This window comes from Peromyscus leucopus, chromosome 14 (assembly GCF_004664715.2).
Source record: "Peromyscus leucopus breed LL Stock chromosome 14, UCI_PerLeu_2.1, whole genome shotgun sequence".
Taxonomy (NCBI): Eukaryota; Metazoa; Chordata; class Mammalia; order Rodentia; family Cricetidae; genus Peromyscus; species Peromyscus leucopus.
The window spans coordinates 34,332,796-34,351,806 of NC_051075.1; the positions used below are offsets into that span (position 1 = coordinate 34,332,796).

The window sequence follows — 19,011 nt, forward strand, 5'->3', positions numbered from 1 at the left end:
TCATCTTTTTTTGGAAAATGTACTTTATAAATGTTCTTTGGTGAAATATTAACGCCTATTTTGACAAGAAATTAATCTGACAATTTTATATATAATTGTCTGATTAGGGTTGCTGACTACAAGACACTCTGAGAACATGTTTGGCTTTCTCTATTACAGATATGTAACACAATAGAAATAAGGCATTAATTAAGAAATTAAGCATACTTCACATAACTATTAGGGAGTTTGCATTTAATGAACATACAATATTTAACATTTTTCTTATTTTTCCAGTTATGTACAAAAGTAGCTAAAACAAAATAGCTGGCATGTTATATTTCTGCTACAGGTTAGTAGGTTGAATTATTGATACTTTTCACAAACAAACAACTGAATACAGAGAAGGAGTCTTTGGCAGGACGGCATTCCAGATGACATTGTTTTTCCTCCCATCATCACGGTCCACCATTTTCCTGCACAGTTTACACGTAATCTCAATCATCTGCACAATATCTGTAATTACATACAATTCCTCAGGAAAATTGATGCTCTGAATGCTTTATGGGTAGAAAAGAACAGTGGGCAGATGCATATCTTCTCTGTAGGGGTAACATTTCCCTGATAGAGAGTTCTGAATGAGAGTCACCGAGAAAACACTATTTACAAAGATTCCTTCAAAAAACGCATTTAATTCAAAAGTGATTCGTTGGCCATTTTTCTTTTGAAGGGCAATATAAATCCCTTGTATAATAGGACAAAAATCAGGTATTAATATTCTGAAACTCTGTAAGCTTTGACTGTGCATGCTAGGATTTTAAGGCTCAAGGGTGACTAGGCAGTTATGCACCATTTCTTGACATTATCTCATTTCCTCTGAATTTTGTTGTTGCTATTGTTACCTTGATAAATAAAAGTGAAATATAGTCCATGTTTTTCATCAATCTTTATTCTACTGATCACATTAAAATATAATTTAGCAGCAAAGCAAGTCCAAAGAGTTGAAGAAACTGATAAAAATCACCATACTATAGGGATGGATAGACTCCACAACAGCTCTTTCAAATAGATGATTTGTTGTGCAGAGTTTATTAATTCTTGATATGAGCCAACACTGACAATGGTGGTCTATATAGTGAATTGCAAATTACATACCAGTCAGGACTACACAGAGAGATTGTATATCCAAAAAATAAAAACAAAACCCCCCAAAAACCTACAAAACCCCAACAACAAAAACAGAAAGAAGGAAGGAAAGAACGAAGGAAGGAAGGAGAAAGGAAGAAGGAAGGAAGGGAGGGAGGGAGGGCAGGAGGGAGGAAGGAAGGAAGGAAGGAAGGAAGGAAGGAAGGAAGGAAGGAAGGAAGGAAGGAAGGATGGAGAAAAAAGAAAATGACAAAACATAGAAAGTATTCATACAGAGATATCTGGGTAGTGGATTAAATTACTTGGAGAATATAGTGTTCTGGTTTGATCAGAACTACAAGATGTTAAGAAATCTGGGACTTTCAGAGTCCCAGACATTGCAAGAACAGGCACCAAGACCAGCTATATGTAATATTGGAAATTTTGCATCTTCCTCATCAGAGTCAGTAATTTACAAGATCCTAAACTCCTCAGGAAACCAGAATTTGCCACAGAAGTCTTAAATCAACTGCTTGTTTAAAAATACAGCATGCCAGCATTTCAGAAATTTTCCATTTGGGGCTAAAAGCATCCAGGTCTTCAACAAACAGAAAAAAAAATCCATGCAATTTGAGATATGGAAAGAGGATCATAAAACTGGGAGTTTCTTTCTACTCCAAAAACAGAATTTTTTGTGGCAACTTCTGATTTTCTGAAGGTTCCCAGTGACAGTAATTCTGACAGTAGACTGAGGGTCACTGGGATTGTCTCTATGAAGGTTGGCATGAAGTGAAAAAGATTATTGCAGCTTCAGCACAGTGGAGCTGTGTGTCAGCATGTAAATTATTGCTCTTGACTACTGTAACTGATTATAAGGGCTGAAGGGGGGAGCCAAAGAATTTGACAGGTTGTATTCATTCTCCCGTTGAAGCTAGAAAAATAAATATCAATGGTACTGAATTGCATGACTTCAATATATTTTTGACTTTGTATTTTTTAACTTTAACATGTGAGTTTAATATATTTGTTTTCTTTAGAAAAATAGCAACATTTGGGAAAAACAACAACAACCTGGTGTTACGAAGAACTTAAATATGCTGTCTTTATTTTTATTTCATATAATTTAAATTGATGTTTCCCCACTCTCTTTAAGTTGAGAATGTTAAGCTGAATAAAGATTTGAATGTGCAGTGTACATTTATAGTATAGAACCCATGCCATCTCAGAGCTTAGGCGTACATATGTACCCAGCAGAGCATTTTCAGAATAACTATTGCACACATTTGTCAATTTTAACTCATAGGTCAATCTATCTGTTTTTTTTTCCTTCTCTTTTCTTTTCCCCCATATTTTCTTTTCCTCTCTCCATCCCCCAACTAATGAAAAGATTCTATGAATTAAAAAAGCTCAGGCTGAAAGGCCTGGACCACCTTGACTGACATGGAGACAGCGGTTAGTAGACTATGTGTCTCGGTAGCAGAAGCTGCACCCTAATGTGTGGGTTTGATGACCAGCAGGCAGGGCACAAGCAGAACGTGACTTTTAAGGGTTGTGCTAGAAAATGGAAACTAACTTGGGAAGAACCACACCATCTGCTAAAAATTTCAGTTTTAAGATATAAGTTAATGTTCTTAGGATTAAAAAAAGGGTGCTTAATTTACCTTACTAACTCAGTGAAACAATTATTAAACAGAATGGTATAAGCTCCTAAAGGCTTTTCTTATGAGTAATGCTTTGTGGGCCGAGTAGATGGCTCAGCCTTTAAAGGCACTTTCTGCAAAGCCTGAGAAGTAGTTTTATGCCCAGATCCCAAATGGTGGAAGAAGAGAACCAACTCCTGCAGGTTATTGTCTGACTCATACATGTGCACTGAGGAACACAAGCACCCCCCAACCCAAGTAAGTAAGGTTTTGTTATAAATTCAAGTAGCATACTAAATTAAAGACAGTTACACTGGTAACATAAGTGACCATTTTAGATGTCCTTATAAAACAGACTATTTGATGATGTTTCAAAATATTCATATTGCTTTGAAAGAACATTCGTATCATTAGTTTCTATGCCAAAAATGTATAGTACTACTGTCTTTCATTTGATTAATAAAGTTTCTTTGACCTTGTAATGTTTTTTACCATTCATTTTTTTGAATTATTTTATCTTCTGGAAAAGTTACTAGTTGATGAGGAAAGCTGTACATAAGAATTAACAGTCTCAAAATAAACTTGGATACCAGGAATGTAAAAAATTCATTGGTAGGACAACAAGATACACGGGTAGAAGGAGAGCCCAGCAACTCGCAAACTTTCGGTTACTATGGTAATAGAATTTTGGAAAATCTGGGTCATCTTGTTGCTGTGGAAACCCAGGAAGAGCAAAGTTGAAACCCCATAATGACCATTACTTTTTCTCCCCAATTGACAGTGAAGCCATCATCTATATTTTTCTATATCTGAAGTTGCATTAGTGAGTCTGGAGCACATTTAAGTTTGATTACCTTAGGAAATGAGAAAGCACTTAGATGGATAATCTAGTGTATATCGACAACCTTATGAGTTTCCTGTATTTTTTTTTACAAACTCCCTTTTTAAAAACTCTGTTTATGCAATTAGATTTTTTTCTCACATAATATATCCTAATTACAGTTTCCCCTCCTGCTACTCCACCTAGTTCCTCCCCACGCCCCTCCCATCCTAGGCCACCCCCTTTCCATGTCTCATTAGAAAACAAACAGGCTTCTGATGGATAATAATAAAATGAAATATAATAAGACAGAAAAAATACTAACATTGAGAGGGGACAAAACAAACCAATAGAAGAAAAAGAACCCCCCAAAAAGGCACAAAAAAATAGATACAGATTCAGAGACTTACTCAATTTCACACTCAGGAATAAACAGCAACACTAAACTGAAGCTGGGTGGTGGTGGTGGTGGTGGTGGTGGTGGTGGTGGTGGTGGTGGTGGTGCACACCTTTAATCTCAGGACTCAGGAGGCAGAGGCAAGTGGATCTCTCTGAGTTCAAGGCCAGCCTGGTCTACAGAGCGAGTTCCAGGACAGCAAGGAAAACATAGCAAAATTCTGTCTTGGAAAAAAAAAAAAAAAAAAAAAACCTCTAAAAAACAAAACAAAACAAAACAAAAAACCTAAGCTGAAAGCCATTTTGTGTGTGTGTGTGTGTGTGTGTGTGTGTGTATGCAAAGGACCTGTGGGATAAAAAGAGGGAAAATATATAAATAAAATAATAATAATAATAAAAAGTAAGATAAAATAAAAAAAGAAGGAAAAGTCTGGTACACCACTATGTGACAGACAATATCCAAAGACTGCCTTGAGTTTGCTTTCTGTTGGCCCTACAAACTAAACTATTTCAAGAAGTCATATTTTATATTTTTATTAGTGCTTCCAGTCCCATACAAATACATCTATCATAAGCATTAATGTCTATAGATTTTGCTGGGAAATAATATTTATTTGTAAGAGAGAAGTCTATTGATAATGAACACAAAGCATGATGATGAACTTTTTCCAAACTAGTCATAGGTGACTGAAAGAAGCACCCCACCGAATTCTGATGCTTTCTTCATCATCTAAGCTTGAATGGTTATTGTAAGCATATCTTCCCTTCTATTCTTTAGATTATTAATCCTATTATAAACAGTATTTACTGAATACTTTCCATGTGTCAAATACTTTTACCTTTTTTATATCTAGATTTATTGCTTATAAAAGCAAACAATGGGGTTACTTTTTTGTTTTTGTTATCCCTAATTTTAAGAAGTTTTGAAACAGAAGCCAATTAATGACCATAAACTTACAGAACCAGAATTTGTACCCTAAATTTCTGAATCAAAACACTTAAAAAAAAAAAAAAAAGCACTTTGGACAACATCCTGCCCCATGGGACCCTGTTGAGGCTTTATCATTTAACCTTCCATGGCTTGGTACTCACTACATAGTTCAGACTGGCTTCGAACTCTTCATAATCCACCTGCCTAAGCCTCTTGAACACTGAGATTGCAGGTGTGAAACACCATGCCTGACCAGGAAAACATGTTATTGTCAACAACAGTCTAACAACATTTACTGTTAAAAGTTGGCTTCTAGACTGATGAAACATTTTTGTTCTAGGTAGCATTGATTATTTGCTTCTAGTATCTTAAGGTGTTCAATGGTTAAAAAACAAAAGTCAAAAGTTTCCCTAGTATTTCATATACTAAATTTAGAAATATGAAAAATTATAGCCAGAAAAAAATGCATACTTCACGGTCATTTAACAGTGTCATTAGCTTCTTGACCCTGCTTTTAAAAAACTAATGACATTAACAAAACAAAATAGTGTCTATTTCTCTTAATGTTCAACCCTCCTTCCTCCCTTAGAATTCTTTCTTCCTATTTCCCCCCACCCAAAAAAAAAAGTATATAGGGCTATAAAGAATCAGAATAGCAATCTATTTTTAAATGAATCAATAGGAACAAGTCTTAAGTTAGCTAATGTACAATAGGTGTGATGCTGGTCTAAGGAAGAATGTCTTTACATGAATAAGAAGGTGTACAGGTCTTTCATTTCACATAGCACAGAGGAAAAGCCATGTAGCTACACAGTGATCAGGAGGCCATGACAACTCCAGAAGACAGCTCCTACTAGAAACCAGTTGTGACGGCACTTTGATCCTGCAATCTGTAGCCTCCAGAACCAAAAGAATATGCATTTCTGTTGTTTGTGCTTTCCAGTCTGTGGCATAGTGCTAATGCAGCCCATTTAGGTTGGTACAGGGCAGCATCATATCTGCTCTAGGTACATCTCACAAAACCAGTCTTTCTAATAAAAATGATTGTTGGTAGGATAGCATGTCTAGATTCTAATCTAGACAATAATTATCAATAATTAAATAAGCAATAATTATCAGTTAGATTCTGAGATGACTAGATGAATACAGTAACTTAGAAAAAAAAAACATGGCTAAGGACAGTGGCTACGGTCAGCGTTTACCTGTGAGAGCAAAATTCCCAAAATTCATTTCTCTTGACCTTAAACCCCCATCTTTGATAATGTGTGTATTATACAAAGAACTGTTTGTTACATGAATCTTAAAAAGGTCTTATTAATAAAAACAAACCCAGAGCCAGGTATTGGGGTGAATGCTGGAGGATCATAGAAGCAGAACAAGCCACAGCTTCCTCACCTCACCAATTCCTCAGCTGATCCTGTTTCCTCAGAATGGAAGCCTTCACCCAAATGGATCTCAGCTGAACTGCTGCTAAAAGCCTGAAAGCTTAACCAGGCTCTAGTTCCTTGTCCTCATGCCTTAAATACCTTTCTGCTTTCCTGCCATCACTTCCTGGGATTAAAGGCTCTTGTTACCATGTCTAGCTGTTTCCAGTGTGGCTTTGAACTCACAGAGATCCAGATGGATCCCTGCCTCTGGAATGCTAGGATTAAAGGTGTGAGTGCCACCATTTTCCAGCCTCTATATCTAGTGGCTGTTCTGTTCTCTGACCCCAGATAAGTTTATTAGGGTGCACAATATTTTGGGGAACACAATATCACCACAAGCATTTATATATTTTGCTTCATAACTTTGACTATCAAATTGCTACAACTAAAACATTTTATGCCTTATAACATGTAGGCTGCATCCCGCTAAACTTAGGAGACCACTATGAAAAGAGCAGAACATGCTAAGTTTTATTTTGCAGGCCACAGCAGTGGCTGATTGTGACTGTGCTCCGACTTCCACTAAATAATAATAATAGCAGAAAACAATTGCCAGGGAGCTTTTCTTCGATTCGTTTCCTCTGTGAAATTGATGAAGACAGATTGAAGAGTATGAAAGAGAGAAGAGAGAGACAAGAGAGCAAGAGATGAAAAGAGGTGGGTAAGGAGGTACAAGGAAGAAGGAGGTGAGGGAGGATGAGGAGGAAGAAGAGACCCAGCGGAGGTATGGGAGCTCACTACTTGTTTACTCAGTTACACTTTTGTAACGTGTTCCTCTCTGGATGTAACCTACATTTAAGGGAGGCATCTTAATTAGGTAATTTTTATAAATGCTGAGGCTGTGTAGACTAAATCAAGGGATCTATATAATTAAGTAAAATTAGCCCCACCTGCCTTGTTTCTTTATAGGCTTCATCTTCACCTCTCAGGCAGGTACAAAACATGTTTTCCATCCTAATATAGGTAACCTACTTAATTCTTATTTGCCATTGAAATCATGAGACATCAACATATAAGTGGCTGAAATACATTAAAATAAATGAAAATTTTATCATAATTCCTATGTACCCTTATGTTGTAGGTATAGTAGGTACATATTTTAAATAATTTCTTAGTTACCATAATTATGCTCATTTCAAAATACACGTATTTATTGAGATTACAAATTTACAAATCTAAGTGAACTTACTCTAATCAACTATGAGAAATAAAACTACATCAATAGTTTGCCAGTGTAGCATGAATCTTAAGGAGTCTTTATTAATAAAACAAACCCAGAGCCAAGTATTGAGGTGAACACTGGAAGATCAGAGAGACAGAACAAGCCACAGCTAACCTCACCTGGCCAACTTTTCAGATGATCTTGTTTCCTCAGACTGGAGGCCTCTGAGTCCTCATCCAGAATGAGTCTCAGCTGAACTGCTGCTCGAACGCCTGAAAGCTTAACCAGCCAAATGCTGCAAGTTTCTGGTCCTCACACCTTCTATACCTTTCTGCTTTCTACCATCACTCTCTGGGATTAAAGGCGTGAGTCACCATGCTTGGCTGTATCCTTGAACACATGATTTCTGTCTCTGGAATGCTAGGATTAAAGGCATGTGCAACCACTGCCTAAATTCTATGTTTAATATAGTGGCTCTTCTGTCTCTGACCCCAGATAAGTTTATTAGGGTGCACAATATTTTGGGGAACACAATACCACCACATACCAGAAAAGGATAAAACTATCAGTCTTTGGACTTGGCCACAGGACTGTGTTACTTGGTCAGTGTGAATGACAGGAATAAATAAATATGTTATTTTATAATTTTATATAAAGTGTTATGAATGATCATAACAGGGTTAGGAAAATTGGTCTAAATGTAATATATACTGTGACAAGACAAGTATGTCATCACTGAGGATCAAAAAATATTGAATAATTTCCTTAACTTGATATAGAATTAAACTGCAACTCTAATTTATTCTGGAAAAGCCAAGACAACCCATTGTTGGGTAATGTGTAGATGATTCTGACATTTAAAATGATTCCTGGACATGGCACTAGCAACTTGATTTCTTTAAAAAGCTCATATGCACAGAGTAGAATGAGTTCATTTAAATACTATGATAACAAAGACATTATCTTGTTATCCAAAACAACCACTTAAGCTTATTTCAATGTCTATATTCCTAGGTCTCACATCAAAATCCTGCTTCACAAGGTATAGAATGGACCCAGTAATCTACTCATGGTGAAACTGCTTTGATATAAGAACTTGGAAGAACAATTATCAATGAAGCTATTGTTTCTATATTAGCTCATTGTGTCATTTGAGCATTGTGTAGACAGGGCTTTAGATTGATCCTCATTAACACATTTAAATGACCACAGAGATTTTGTCATTGCAAGTGTGTTCATAGTAAAATTACACTTGTCTATTATTTGTCCTTTATCAGGACTAAAATCTCCAAATTTACATTTTATAAACATATTTGTTACAGAGTACACTAACCAAACCTATTGCAACATTTACAATATACCTTTTATCTTTGTATACTGTACATGTTTTCCATAATATGTTGCCAAAGAGAGGTTTGATATTTTGTGTGTATCCTGCAGCTTCTAACAGAACACCTGATGTCACGGTGATTATGTTCCTGATTTTCATGCTTTTCTTTCATGTCAGAAGAACAATAAATGGAGCTTATAGGTACCTATTGTTTTACTCAAAAACCCAGCTGCTTCAACAGGCTTTAGGAATTCTGTCACTTTCCACTCTAATATTGCTGATCAAGTAAGACATCTTTATTTATGTCTAATAAAACAGTCTGGCTTCAGCTTGAATTTCTTTTCAGTAATTCCAAGAAAGCTAAAGTGCTTCTCATTCTCCAGTCGAAATAACTCTTCAAGCATAAGAGCCAATCAGTCATCCCTAACCCCATTTGAACTGTGAAATAACAAAACTATAGACTTCTGCAACATAAAATGTTAAGTGAGTGGTCTTGAAACAGTTCATGTGTCCATTGATTTAGTCCAGTCTCAGATTAATTTACATGAGACAACTTTAATCACTATGAGCCATGTGATTACATGTCAAACATAGGAAAAGACATGACCAAGCAAACATACAGATAAAAAGCCACAACTGGCTTGTCAGAGGACATTAAGAATTAAAAAAGCCCTGTTCAAATCAGTAATATGCTTACTGAATTGTTCTTTTTCACTCAATTGTGTTACCTTTACACATTGAATAGGAAGTAGTTCCATTTTATTTTGTTTTTCCACCTTGGATCATCTGACTTCTAACACACACACACACACACACACACACACACACACACACACACACACACACACGTTAAGGGTTGGGGATATGGTTTCTCAGGTAACTACTCTTGCCACACAAGCCTGACACCCAGAGTTCAATGTTGAACCCACACAGAAAGCCCATCTGTTGGTGTGCTTATGTAATCCTAGCACTCTTATGATGAGATAGAAAGAGGAGACAGAAGAATTGACCACAAACCCACATTTTCAACAGCAGAACCAAGAGAATGTAATGTGCCCTAAAACGAGGTGGAAGGAGAGAAGAGACCCCCCCCCCAAAGCTGCCTCTTGTCCTCTAAATGTGCAATGCACACATGTACTCACACTCATACTCTCACTGTCCTACACAGACACTAATAAGCTAATATATTTAAAAAATATTAAAAAATAGATTTAGGGAAGGATAATCACTAAAACACATATAGCTTAAAATGACCATAATAATAGCAATACCTTGCATGCTAGTTTTAGAAACTAAAAACTAAATTTATATTAAAATTTTGAATAATTCATAATATTTTCATGTCAAGCATACAAATGATTATAGTGTTTATATGTTAGTATTTTATTTTTTCAATATGCTGTTTTCTTTCTTAAAAAATGGTAAAAGTTCACTAACTTAATGTCTTAAGACCATTAGGATTTTACTTTTTTTTTTCTGAAACATACTTTCTACGAAATATTTTATACCCTCGCTAGTAAAGCTTGCTTTTCCTCCCACATTATTTTTATATTTGCTTTGTCTGACTTTCACACAGTTTTTAATACAGCAGTTTCTACTGTAAAGCCATTTGGCCAATATCCTTATCCATAAATTCTGACACACAATAGGATATGAAGAAATCATTGAATAATAAGTAAATGAATAAAAGAGTAGACATTTCAATTTTTAACAACTTGTTGGCACAGATAGAAATCAATGAAACAGATACAAAACAAAAGTAGAAACATAGTCTGAAAACTATTTCTATAAAGTCTGAACTCTAATCTTTTCACTAAGTAAGTTGGTTAGAATTTGCTGATCAGTTCTTGGCTGGGAGAAGAAATAATGTGTGTTCTAAGTGTTTCAGACGTATGAACACATTAATTCTTTCTTGTACAAAAATACTGCTAAAACTGATAAAAACTGCTTGAATTTACCCATTACATTTTTTAAATTTGTAAATATAGCATACAAAAGAGTCTTATTTAGCTTTGTAACCATAAGACATTTGTAGCAAATTAGATAGTAAAGTTTTAAATGAAGAATCCAATACTTGTCAAAATTCCCTTAAAATGACATATAGGCTAATTTGTAAAATTTATGACTACAATATTTTAAGAAACTAGAATTTTCTACATTGCACACACAGTAACATCACACAGCCTCTTTCTGTTATTTTTCCTGTTTAGAGGTATCCCAAACATTTCTGAGAAAATAAAAAAATGATGACTCTCTTCATCTGTAGCTATCAAATGCCCGGGAAGATTAAAGGGCTTTCTAAAAACTAGCTGCAGAAAACACTTATATAAAATACACTGGCAGTTCTGTACCTGTTTTATTGGAAAGTCTAAATGACACCATCTTGTCTGGAATATTACACACGTTCCTCACTGAAGCAATGCAGCTGTAGTTAGCGTAGTCCTGAGGTCTAAGATTCTTTAGCTTTAAGATCTTTGTTTCACCCTGAAATGGGAGAAGAGGTCATTAGCAGAGGCCCGTGGTAACCAGAAGGAATAAACTGACACATAGCATTGCAAAGGATTCAATCATATGATTAGCAGAATGTGTCCTAAATGAAAAAAAGAAACACCGCACTTGAGCATCATACTAGAATACGCCTAGAGGTAAAAACAAACAGACAACAATGAAAATTCATAATGTTTTCTTTGCACACTTGCCTCCTAGGGGAGGAAAGCCTACTTCTGGCAGTAGTTATGCAAATTATCATGCAAAGTTCTGAACAGTACACTTAATAATCGAGTTTATTCAACAAACACGGCAGTCTATGCAGACTTGAACAGGAAACACTATTATAAAAAGGGCTTCTGAAGAAGAGCCAACAAATAAAATGCAGGCTTTACAGCAAATTAGAGAAGAAAATTTAATGATCGATCATTATGCTGATATACATAAATATTTGGTGTAGATGGAGCAAAGGCAGATACCAGACTGAACTCTGACTGGAGTAAGTTTCCTGATATTTCTGAATTGTTATTGTCCTTGCTGTTTGAACTCAGGAAGCTCAGGGGTAGGTCTTCCATGCAAATGTGGAGTGTTGCAAACAGCTCTAACTCAGAAGTGATTAGAATACTTTAGGAATTCCTGCTGAGCGGGACTGTAGAAGCATTGGATGAAACTGTTGCAAGTGTTTAAAGAGAGCAAACCCCCACAATGGAAAGATCCTCCTGCTCAATGCAGGCTGGAATCCTTGGAATTATTTTATCTCATAAAATCTTCCCTGCCTCCTCTGAGAACGGTTCCTCTGCTAAGGAACGTACTTTTCATGACAAAATAACATTTTAATGACTTCCTATATGGTAGAACTTTCACAATATTAATTTTCTTATTTCAGACATTAAGTTGTAAAGGGCAACATGTTTTTTTTTTCTTTGCTTTGCTTAAATAACATTATTTGATTCTTAAAAATCACCATGCACCTAATATGCCAGTGTGAACTGAAGTACTCAGTGGCTTAACACAGAAAGCCTAAGTCCATGTCTTCCACAGATACAGCTGTACAGCCTGGCTCTCCTCAAATGGTATACAACCCTACAGCAGTGCATGTGGCACCATGCTAACAATCTTCCATTCATGTCGAATTTCAATTCTAAACCGGTTACACATAAAACCTTTTTCCTCGGCTAAATAAGCAAAACGCTGATGAATCATATTGTGAAATAATCATGGCAATAATGAACACCCCTATCACCTCACATAGTTACCACATTTTTCACTTTTCTGAAAATATGAAGCCTGATCACTCAGTCTCCCTGCTAACTCATGTGAATTATTGACCTTGTTTTAGGAAAGACTTTGCATTGCATTTTTTAAAACAAAGATCCCACACAAACACATACAGAAATCAATATAGTTTTATAATATAGTTAAACATGTTCACTTGTGACACAGAACTATCATAAATCAAACATAAAATGCCTCAATAAACGTGTTTAGCTGTGCAGAAAGAAAATTTTACACTTAAATTAGTTAACCCAAGTTATTTTTTAAAATTTCTATTTGTGTGTATGTGTGTGTGTGTGTGTGTGTTTACATGTGTGCTTATGTGTGTATATGCAGGTCACAGGACAAGTAGCAAGAATCTGGTTCTCACTGATCACCATGTAAAACTTGGGGCTCAAACATAGATCATCAGGCTTGGCAGCAAATGCTTTTCAGCGATCTCATCAGCCCTCAGTTCATTTTCCTAAGATGTTCACTGCTCAGATGTTTTTACTTTTCTTGGAAAACAGGTAAATATTGGTATCCCCCGGGACTATAGTTCCAATGCTAATCTTGCTTTGTCCAAGTTCCTCTAGGTGGCATTTCGTGCTTCCGAGTTTCTGCTGAAGCTCTGTCGTTCTACCCATCTCATGATTTCAGAAACTCCTTCAGCTCCAGGTGAACACTTGTCTCCTACTTTCCAAAATTTCGCCTCAACATGTGCTTTTGATGCTTCATAGACTTTGAAAGTTTAACATGTCCTAAAATAAACTTGACACGCCTCCAAACCAATGCTTTTTCCCTTAATAACATATCTTAGACTTTACTATAACTTTTCATGAACATATTCAGAATCTCCTCCAGATAGCTTTTTGTTGGCATTTAAATTTTTGATCTCAAATTATCTTTTTTCACTTATTTTTAATTATAATGTAGTGACTATACATTCAGCTGACAAACTCCTAAATGTATGTAGCAGAGTTGGAGGATGCATTGAAACAAATAGGACAATATTTCAACCATTGGCTCAGCATTAGTAATGGATACTTGAGAAATAACAATTATATGTTCCTATGGTGTACAATGGTTTGTTTTCTTAGACCTTTTCATTATGATATAATGACAAGACCAAAGTGAATGTCCATCACCTTACAAAGTTATTTTCATTGTTTTTAATCTCTTAGATATAAATATATCTATTATCCATTATCTATAATCTATACTGTCTATTATAATCTCTAATACCTATTATATATATATATATATATATATATATATATATATATATATATATATATATATATATATATCATTTACCAATCTATCAAGAGAGGAGCAGAGTCTAGCTATATAGCCCAAGCGAGTCTGGAACAATCTTCCTGATCAAGGTTTCACTATAGGTGTGCACCATCATGGTTGGGGACTTACTGCTTTTAAATATAAAATCAGTTCATTCTATTTCCATGCTAAATCACATGAATAATTTAGTGTTGTTTTAACAAATAAACACATCATGTCTCTGCCCATCTCATCGTCTCATACCCTAGACTACATCCAATGTTCATTTTCACAGTTCTATTTACCTCCATGCTTATTCAATTCCACCTATTTCTTGGATGCCAACACTGCTTACCTCTCCACAAGTAATTCTATGTTTACTTCCTCCTAATAGAAAAATCCTTCCAAAAGAGCTGTTTCTGTTTCATAGTATCATTTTTTACGTTTATTTGGGCAATGGATTTATCTTTCCCAGATTCCTTGCCTTTCCAGTAAGGACCTAAGGGCAACAATCATGTCAGACTCTCTCTGTCTCTCACTACTGTACTATGAGGGCAATCACAGAATTAGCCCAGAAAATACACTTTTAGAATTAATAATTCTTTTTCAGTTCAAACTGCCATATCCATCCACCTTTCAGTTCATTTAGCTTTACTTGGTATTCATTGTGGATGCAGAATTTCCTGCTTGGCTGGCACCTGTTATGAATTCAATAGATGTTAATGAAATATCACTTATCCTCCAAACACATGTTAAGAAAAGACTTTCACTCAGTTCCACACAATCAGATCATATTTGTGTGTGCAATAAAAAGTATTATTTTCTTGTAAAAACTTATCTAGATTACATCGATTGAAAACCAGAAAGGAAAGAAAATTGCATTAAAGACAAAAATATCAAAATCAAGTGAAACTTTAGCAAAAGAAATAAATGTAAATCCACAGAAATGTAAGTGGCATTTCTGTATCTCCTATGACATACAACGTTTTTAATAATAATTATTTAAAAGATCTGTTGCTTGAAATTTGGACTTTACAGTACAAAAATATATTTCTCAAGAAATATAGCTCTAATAATAAAATATTTGCAAATTTAAATCTTAAGGGGATGGATATATATTATAAAAGGTGTACAAAAGGTAAATAGTAAAATAGATTAACAACCCCTCCTAAATAAAACCCACAAATAATTTCATTTAAAAATGATCTGTATAGTAAAACAGGTATCTTTCAAAAGAAGACACACAAATGGATAAGAGACATACAAAAGGATACTCATCATCATTAGTCATTTTAGAAATATAAATCAATCTAAATTAAGATATCATTTCATTTAAAAAAGAAAATAAAGAAAAAACATATTAGAAGAAAAAAATTAACTACAACTTTACTCTAGAAAAAATGTAGAGAGAATGGAAGACAAGCAAGGAGGAAGACATGAAGCAACTGAAACTCTTCACAGTTAGAAAGAATATTAATTAATACAATAATTAAAAAGGGGGAATGAAGGTTGTGCTAAACATCAAGAACAAGTTCCTGAGTCTTCAATTCAATTCTATCGACCCACTTGTCTGTTTTTATACTAGCAACATGCTCTTTTTATTACTATAGCTCTGTAGTAGAGCTTGAAATAGGGAAGTTCCTCTATTGTATAGGATTGTTTTATCTATCCTGGGTTTTTTGTTTTTCCATATGAAGTTGAGTATTGAATTCAAATAAATGAATTCTTTTGAGGTCTGTGAAGAATTGTGTTGAAATTTTTATGGGGATTGCATGGAATTTGTAGATTGCTTTTGGTAAGATGGCCATTTTTACTATGTTAATTGGTGGATCCATGAACATGGGAGATCTTCCCATCTTCTGGTATCTTCTCCAATTTCTTTCTTCAGACTTAAAGTTCTTGTCATACAGGTCTTTCACCTGCTTGGTTAGAGTTACCCCAAGATATTTTATGTTATTTGTGGCTATTATGAAGGATGTTGTTTCCTTGATTTCTTTCCAGCCCATTTATCATTTGTATGGAGGAGGGCTACTGATAATTTTTTGAGTTAATCTTTTATCTAGCCGTATTGATGAAGGTGTTTATCTAACCTGGGCTCAAAGGAGCTCATAGACACTAGAGCAACATCTAAGGAGCCTGCATGGTACCAACCTAGTTCCTCTACATATATGTGACAGTTGTACGACTTTGTCTACTTGTGGGACTCCTAGCAGTGAGAGCAGGGCCTGTCCCTAATGCTTTGGCAGGCTTTTGGGAACCTATTCTTCCTACTGAGTTGCTTTACCAAGCCTTAATATGAGGGTAGGAGCTTAGTCCTACCTCAATTTACTACACTATGTTTTGCTTACACCCATGGGAGTCCTTCCCTCTTCTGATCAGAAACAGATGAGGAGTGGATTCTGGGGGAAGGGAAAGTGAGGGAAGGGAATGGAAGGAGAGGAGGGAGGAGAAACTGCATTTGGGATGTGAAATAAATGAATAAATAAAATTTAAGAAAAAAATGAAAAAAAAAAAGAAAAATTACATCATACAAAAAAAAAAAAAAAGTTCCTGGTATCAAAATCCCTTCCCTTTGCATGTATCCAAAGGAAATGAAATCACTTTGCTAAGAAAAGATCACACTGCTGGTTCATTGATAACCAAAATCAGGAAACAAGCTTGGAGTTTCTATGAGTGGAGAAATGGATCATGAAATTGTGTGTTACAGAATATCATTCAGCCAACTAATAAGGATGAAACCTTGTCCATCTCTGTAAGATGGGTGAAACATGAGGTCATTGTGTTCAATAGAGACATGTACTGAAAATCAAACATTGCATGACATCACTCATTTGGAATATGAGAAATTTGATCTCATGGTAGATCAGTGTTGATTAGGATCCTCAGAGGCTGGAAAAAATTGAGAGAGGAAAGCATGGAAAAACGTTGGTGAATGAGAACTAAGCAATAGTTAGGTAAGCAAAACTGGTTCTGAATTTTACTGGAGTTACAACACTACAAGCATTATAGTCTAACTTCCATTTCAAAAGCAAAATCACAATTAGAGCACTGTTGAGATCCAGCCTTTCTCAGAGGCAAGTTTTCTGTCTTGTACAGGATGCAGACTTGGCCAGGTCCCACCTGCGACTGGGCCGAAGGCCTCAAAGGACTTAAAGTTTCACTTCCTGTGGACCTGGCTTTTCTTAATCCTAAAGAGAGTAGAGTGATCAGTCCCAAGGCTGCGTTTTGCTCATCTGCGAAGCACTGGTCCTTCGTTCCCCTTGTGCAACACTGCTCAATTAGCTTCTTGCTCACACTGTTATATGATGGCTTTTTCCTGCCTCTATCCAACCCCTTCCCCCAATTTGATGCTGTGCTTCTTAATAAATTTCCTTGTGCAAGACTTCCTGACCCCCAACTTTCCTATCTCCCGTATGATCTGATCTATCCAGGGAGTCCTTCCTCTTAGGCCCCTGTCACAATACACTGATCTGCTGGTCCAGTTCAATGCTATTTTAAGACTTAGAAAATTCATGCTACTCTGAACTAATTCTGACTGTACCAAGAAGTATTGCACAGTTATTACAATGGTAGAAATATGTATGTCTTGGTGAGATTTTATGCAGAACAGAGGAGCACAATGGGCACATTACAGGGACAAAGAAAGAGCAGTGCCTCCATATCTGATTTCCCCATGGTTTAACTGCCCAGTGATTGGCAGGTGGCTCTAGAAGAGATTAGATGATCAGTTCTTATAGCTGCAAATCAAGATTCCAGATGGTGTGAAGCTATAGAGGCCCTAGAAAAATAATTCCTTAAGGTAAAATGCAAGGTTAACCTATAAACTTGTGAGAGGAGCTAATAAATAAGGTTGAACTAAGAACGTGTTTGTACCATACCAGTTTAATTCACTACATGCATTAAGTGATGAAGAATAATTTTCTGATTTATGAAATAAATTCATGTGCCTCTGTGTGTATGAGCTGTGTGTGTGTGTGAGTAAATGTGTGTGTGAGTGAGTAGGCACACATGTGCAAGCAAGCACCTGTTCTGCATGAATGTGGTGGTCAGAGAATGTCTTTCCACCTATCAACAGGTTCTGGAAATCAAAAAAGGTCATCATACTTGGTGGCAAATGTCTTTACTCATGATTCATCTTGCAATGTCAGTAGAAAGATTTTATAACTATGCATAATTCATCCAATAGCAACAGGTATATGAATGTGTGTATAGATATATATGCACAGGTTCAAATGGTTTGTGTGTGCATATGTTACTGTGTATAATTTAGACTTTATTATTTAAAACTACTTTGTCATATAATTTTAGTTTTATTTTGTCATTAATATAAATTTAATATTCTGTGATATTAGAATTATTTTTGCATGTGAGATTCTACACCATTTTAAAAGAATTTTTTATTTGATTATTGTATAATTATATACTTAGTTTAACTACCCTTAATGTAACTGATGGTGTAATTGATATAAATATGTCCAGCTTTATAATTAGTTGATGTTATTATAATACACAAGATGATATCATGAGCATTTTTATAAACATTCTAGGAAAATGGCAAGTAAATATGCAACTTCTAATGTTTAAATTCATATTTATTGGCAATCACACAGAAACTTTATAATTTAATTTTAAAAGTATTTTATATTTGCCAATAAATACAGTCCAAAAACTATTTTGTGAAATAATTCAGGAGAAGATAATTATCTATTACTTTGTGGCTGTTCCAATGTTGACATTCTATAGTAAAAACAAAAGTACCTATAACCTGCAATGATATTTAAGTTACTTTCAAAATAGACTAGACCTTTAAAAATGCTATTTCCAATATATATTATTATTGAACTACTGGTTTAAATTATATTAATTTCTACCTCACATTTATTATAAACATAAGATACATATAAATATATGCTTGCCTTTCCCTTTCAGCAGTAAGTGAGTAGAGATTTGAAAAGGATAATTATTCCTCTTAAACTTATTATGTGGCTGAGATTTCATATCAGCTCCAAAAATACATGCTGATTTCATTTTGGAAATAATAAGTGCAAGAAACTATGAATAAGGTTTTGTTACTCAAGAGGATTGTGAAATAAATATTCAGTTCAAATTGATGTTGTTATTAGCCTGTATGCATAGGCACACAAGTTAGAGTCATCTCAATATTAAAAATCTAATATCTTTC

General features: G+C 35.1%; 1 protein-coding gene across 1 annotated transcript in view; it reads right to left on the reverse strand.

The window, feature by feature from the left end:
• The window catches only part of Mdga2 (MAM domain containing glycosylphosphatidylinositol anchor 2), a 779,363-nt gene that overhangs the window by 259,031 nt on the left and 501,321 nt on the right, over positions 1-19,011 (reverse strand). Inside the window, exon 5 of the mRNA XM_028859113.2 lies at positions 11,162-11,294. Within this exon, the coding sequence (XP_028714946.1) occupies positions 11,162-11,294 (133 nt within the window). The remainder of the gene's footprint in view (positions 1-11,161; positions 11,295-19,011) is intronic.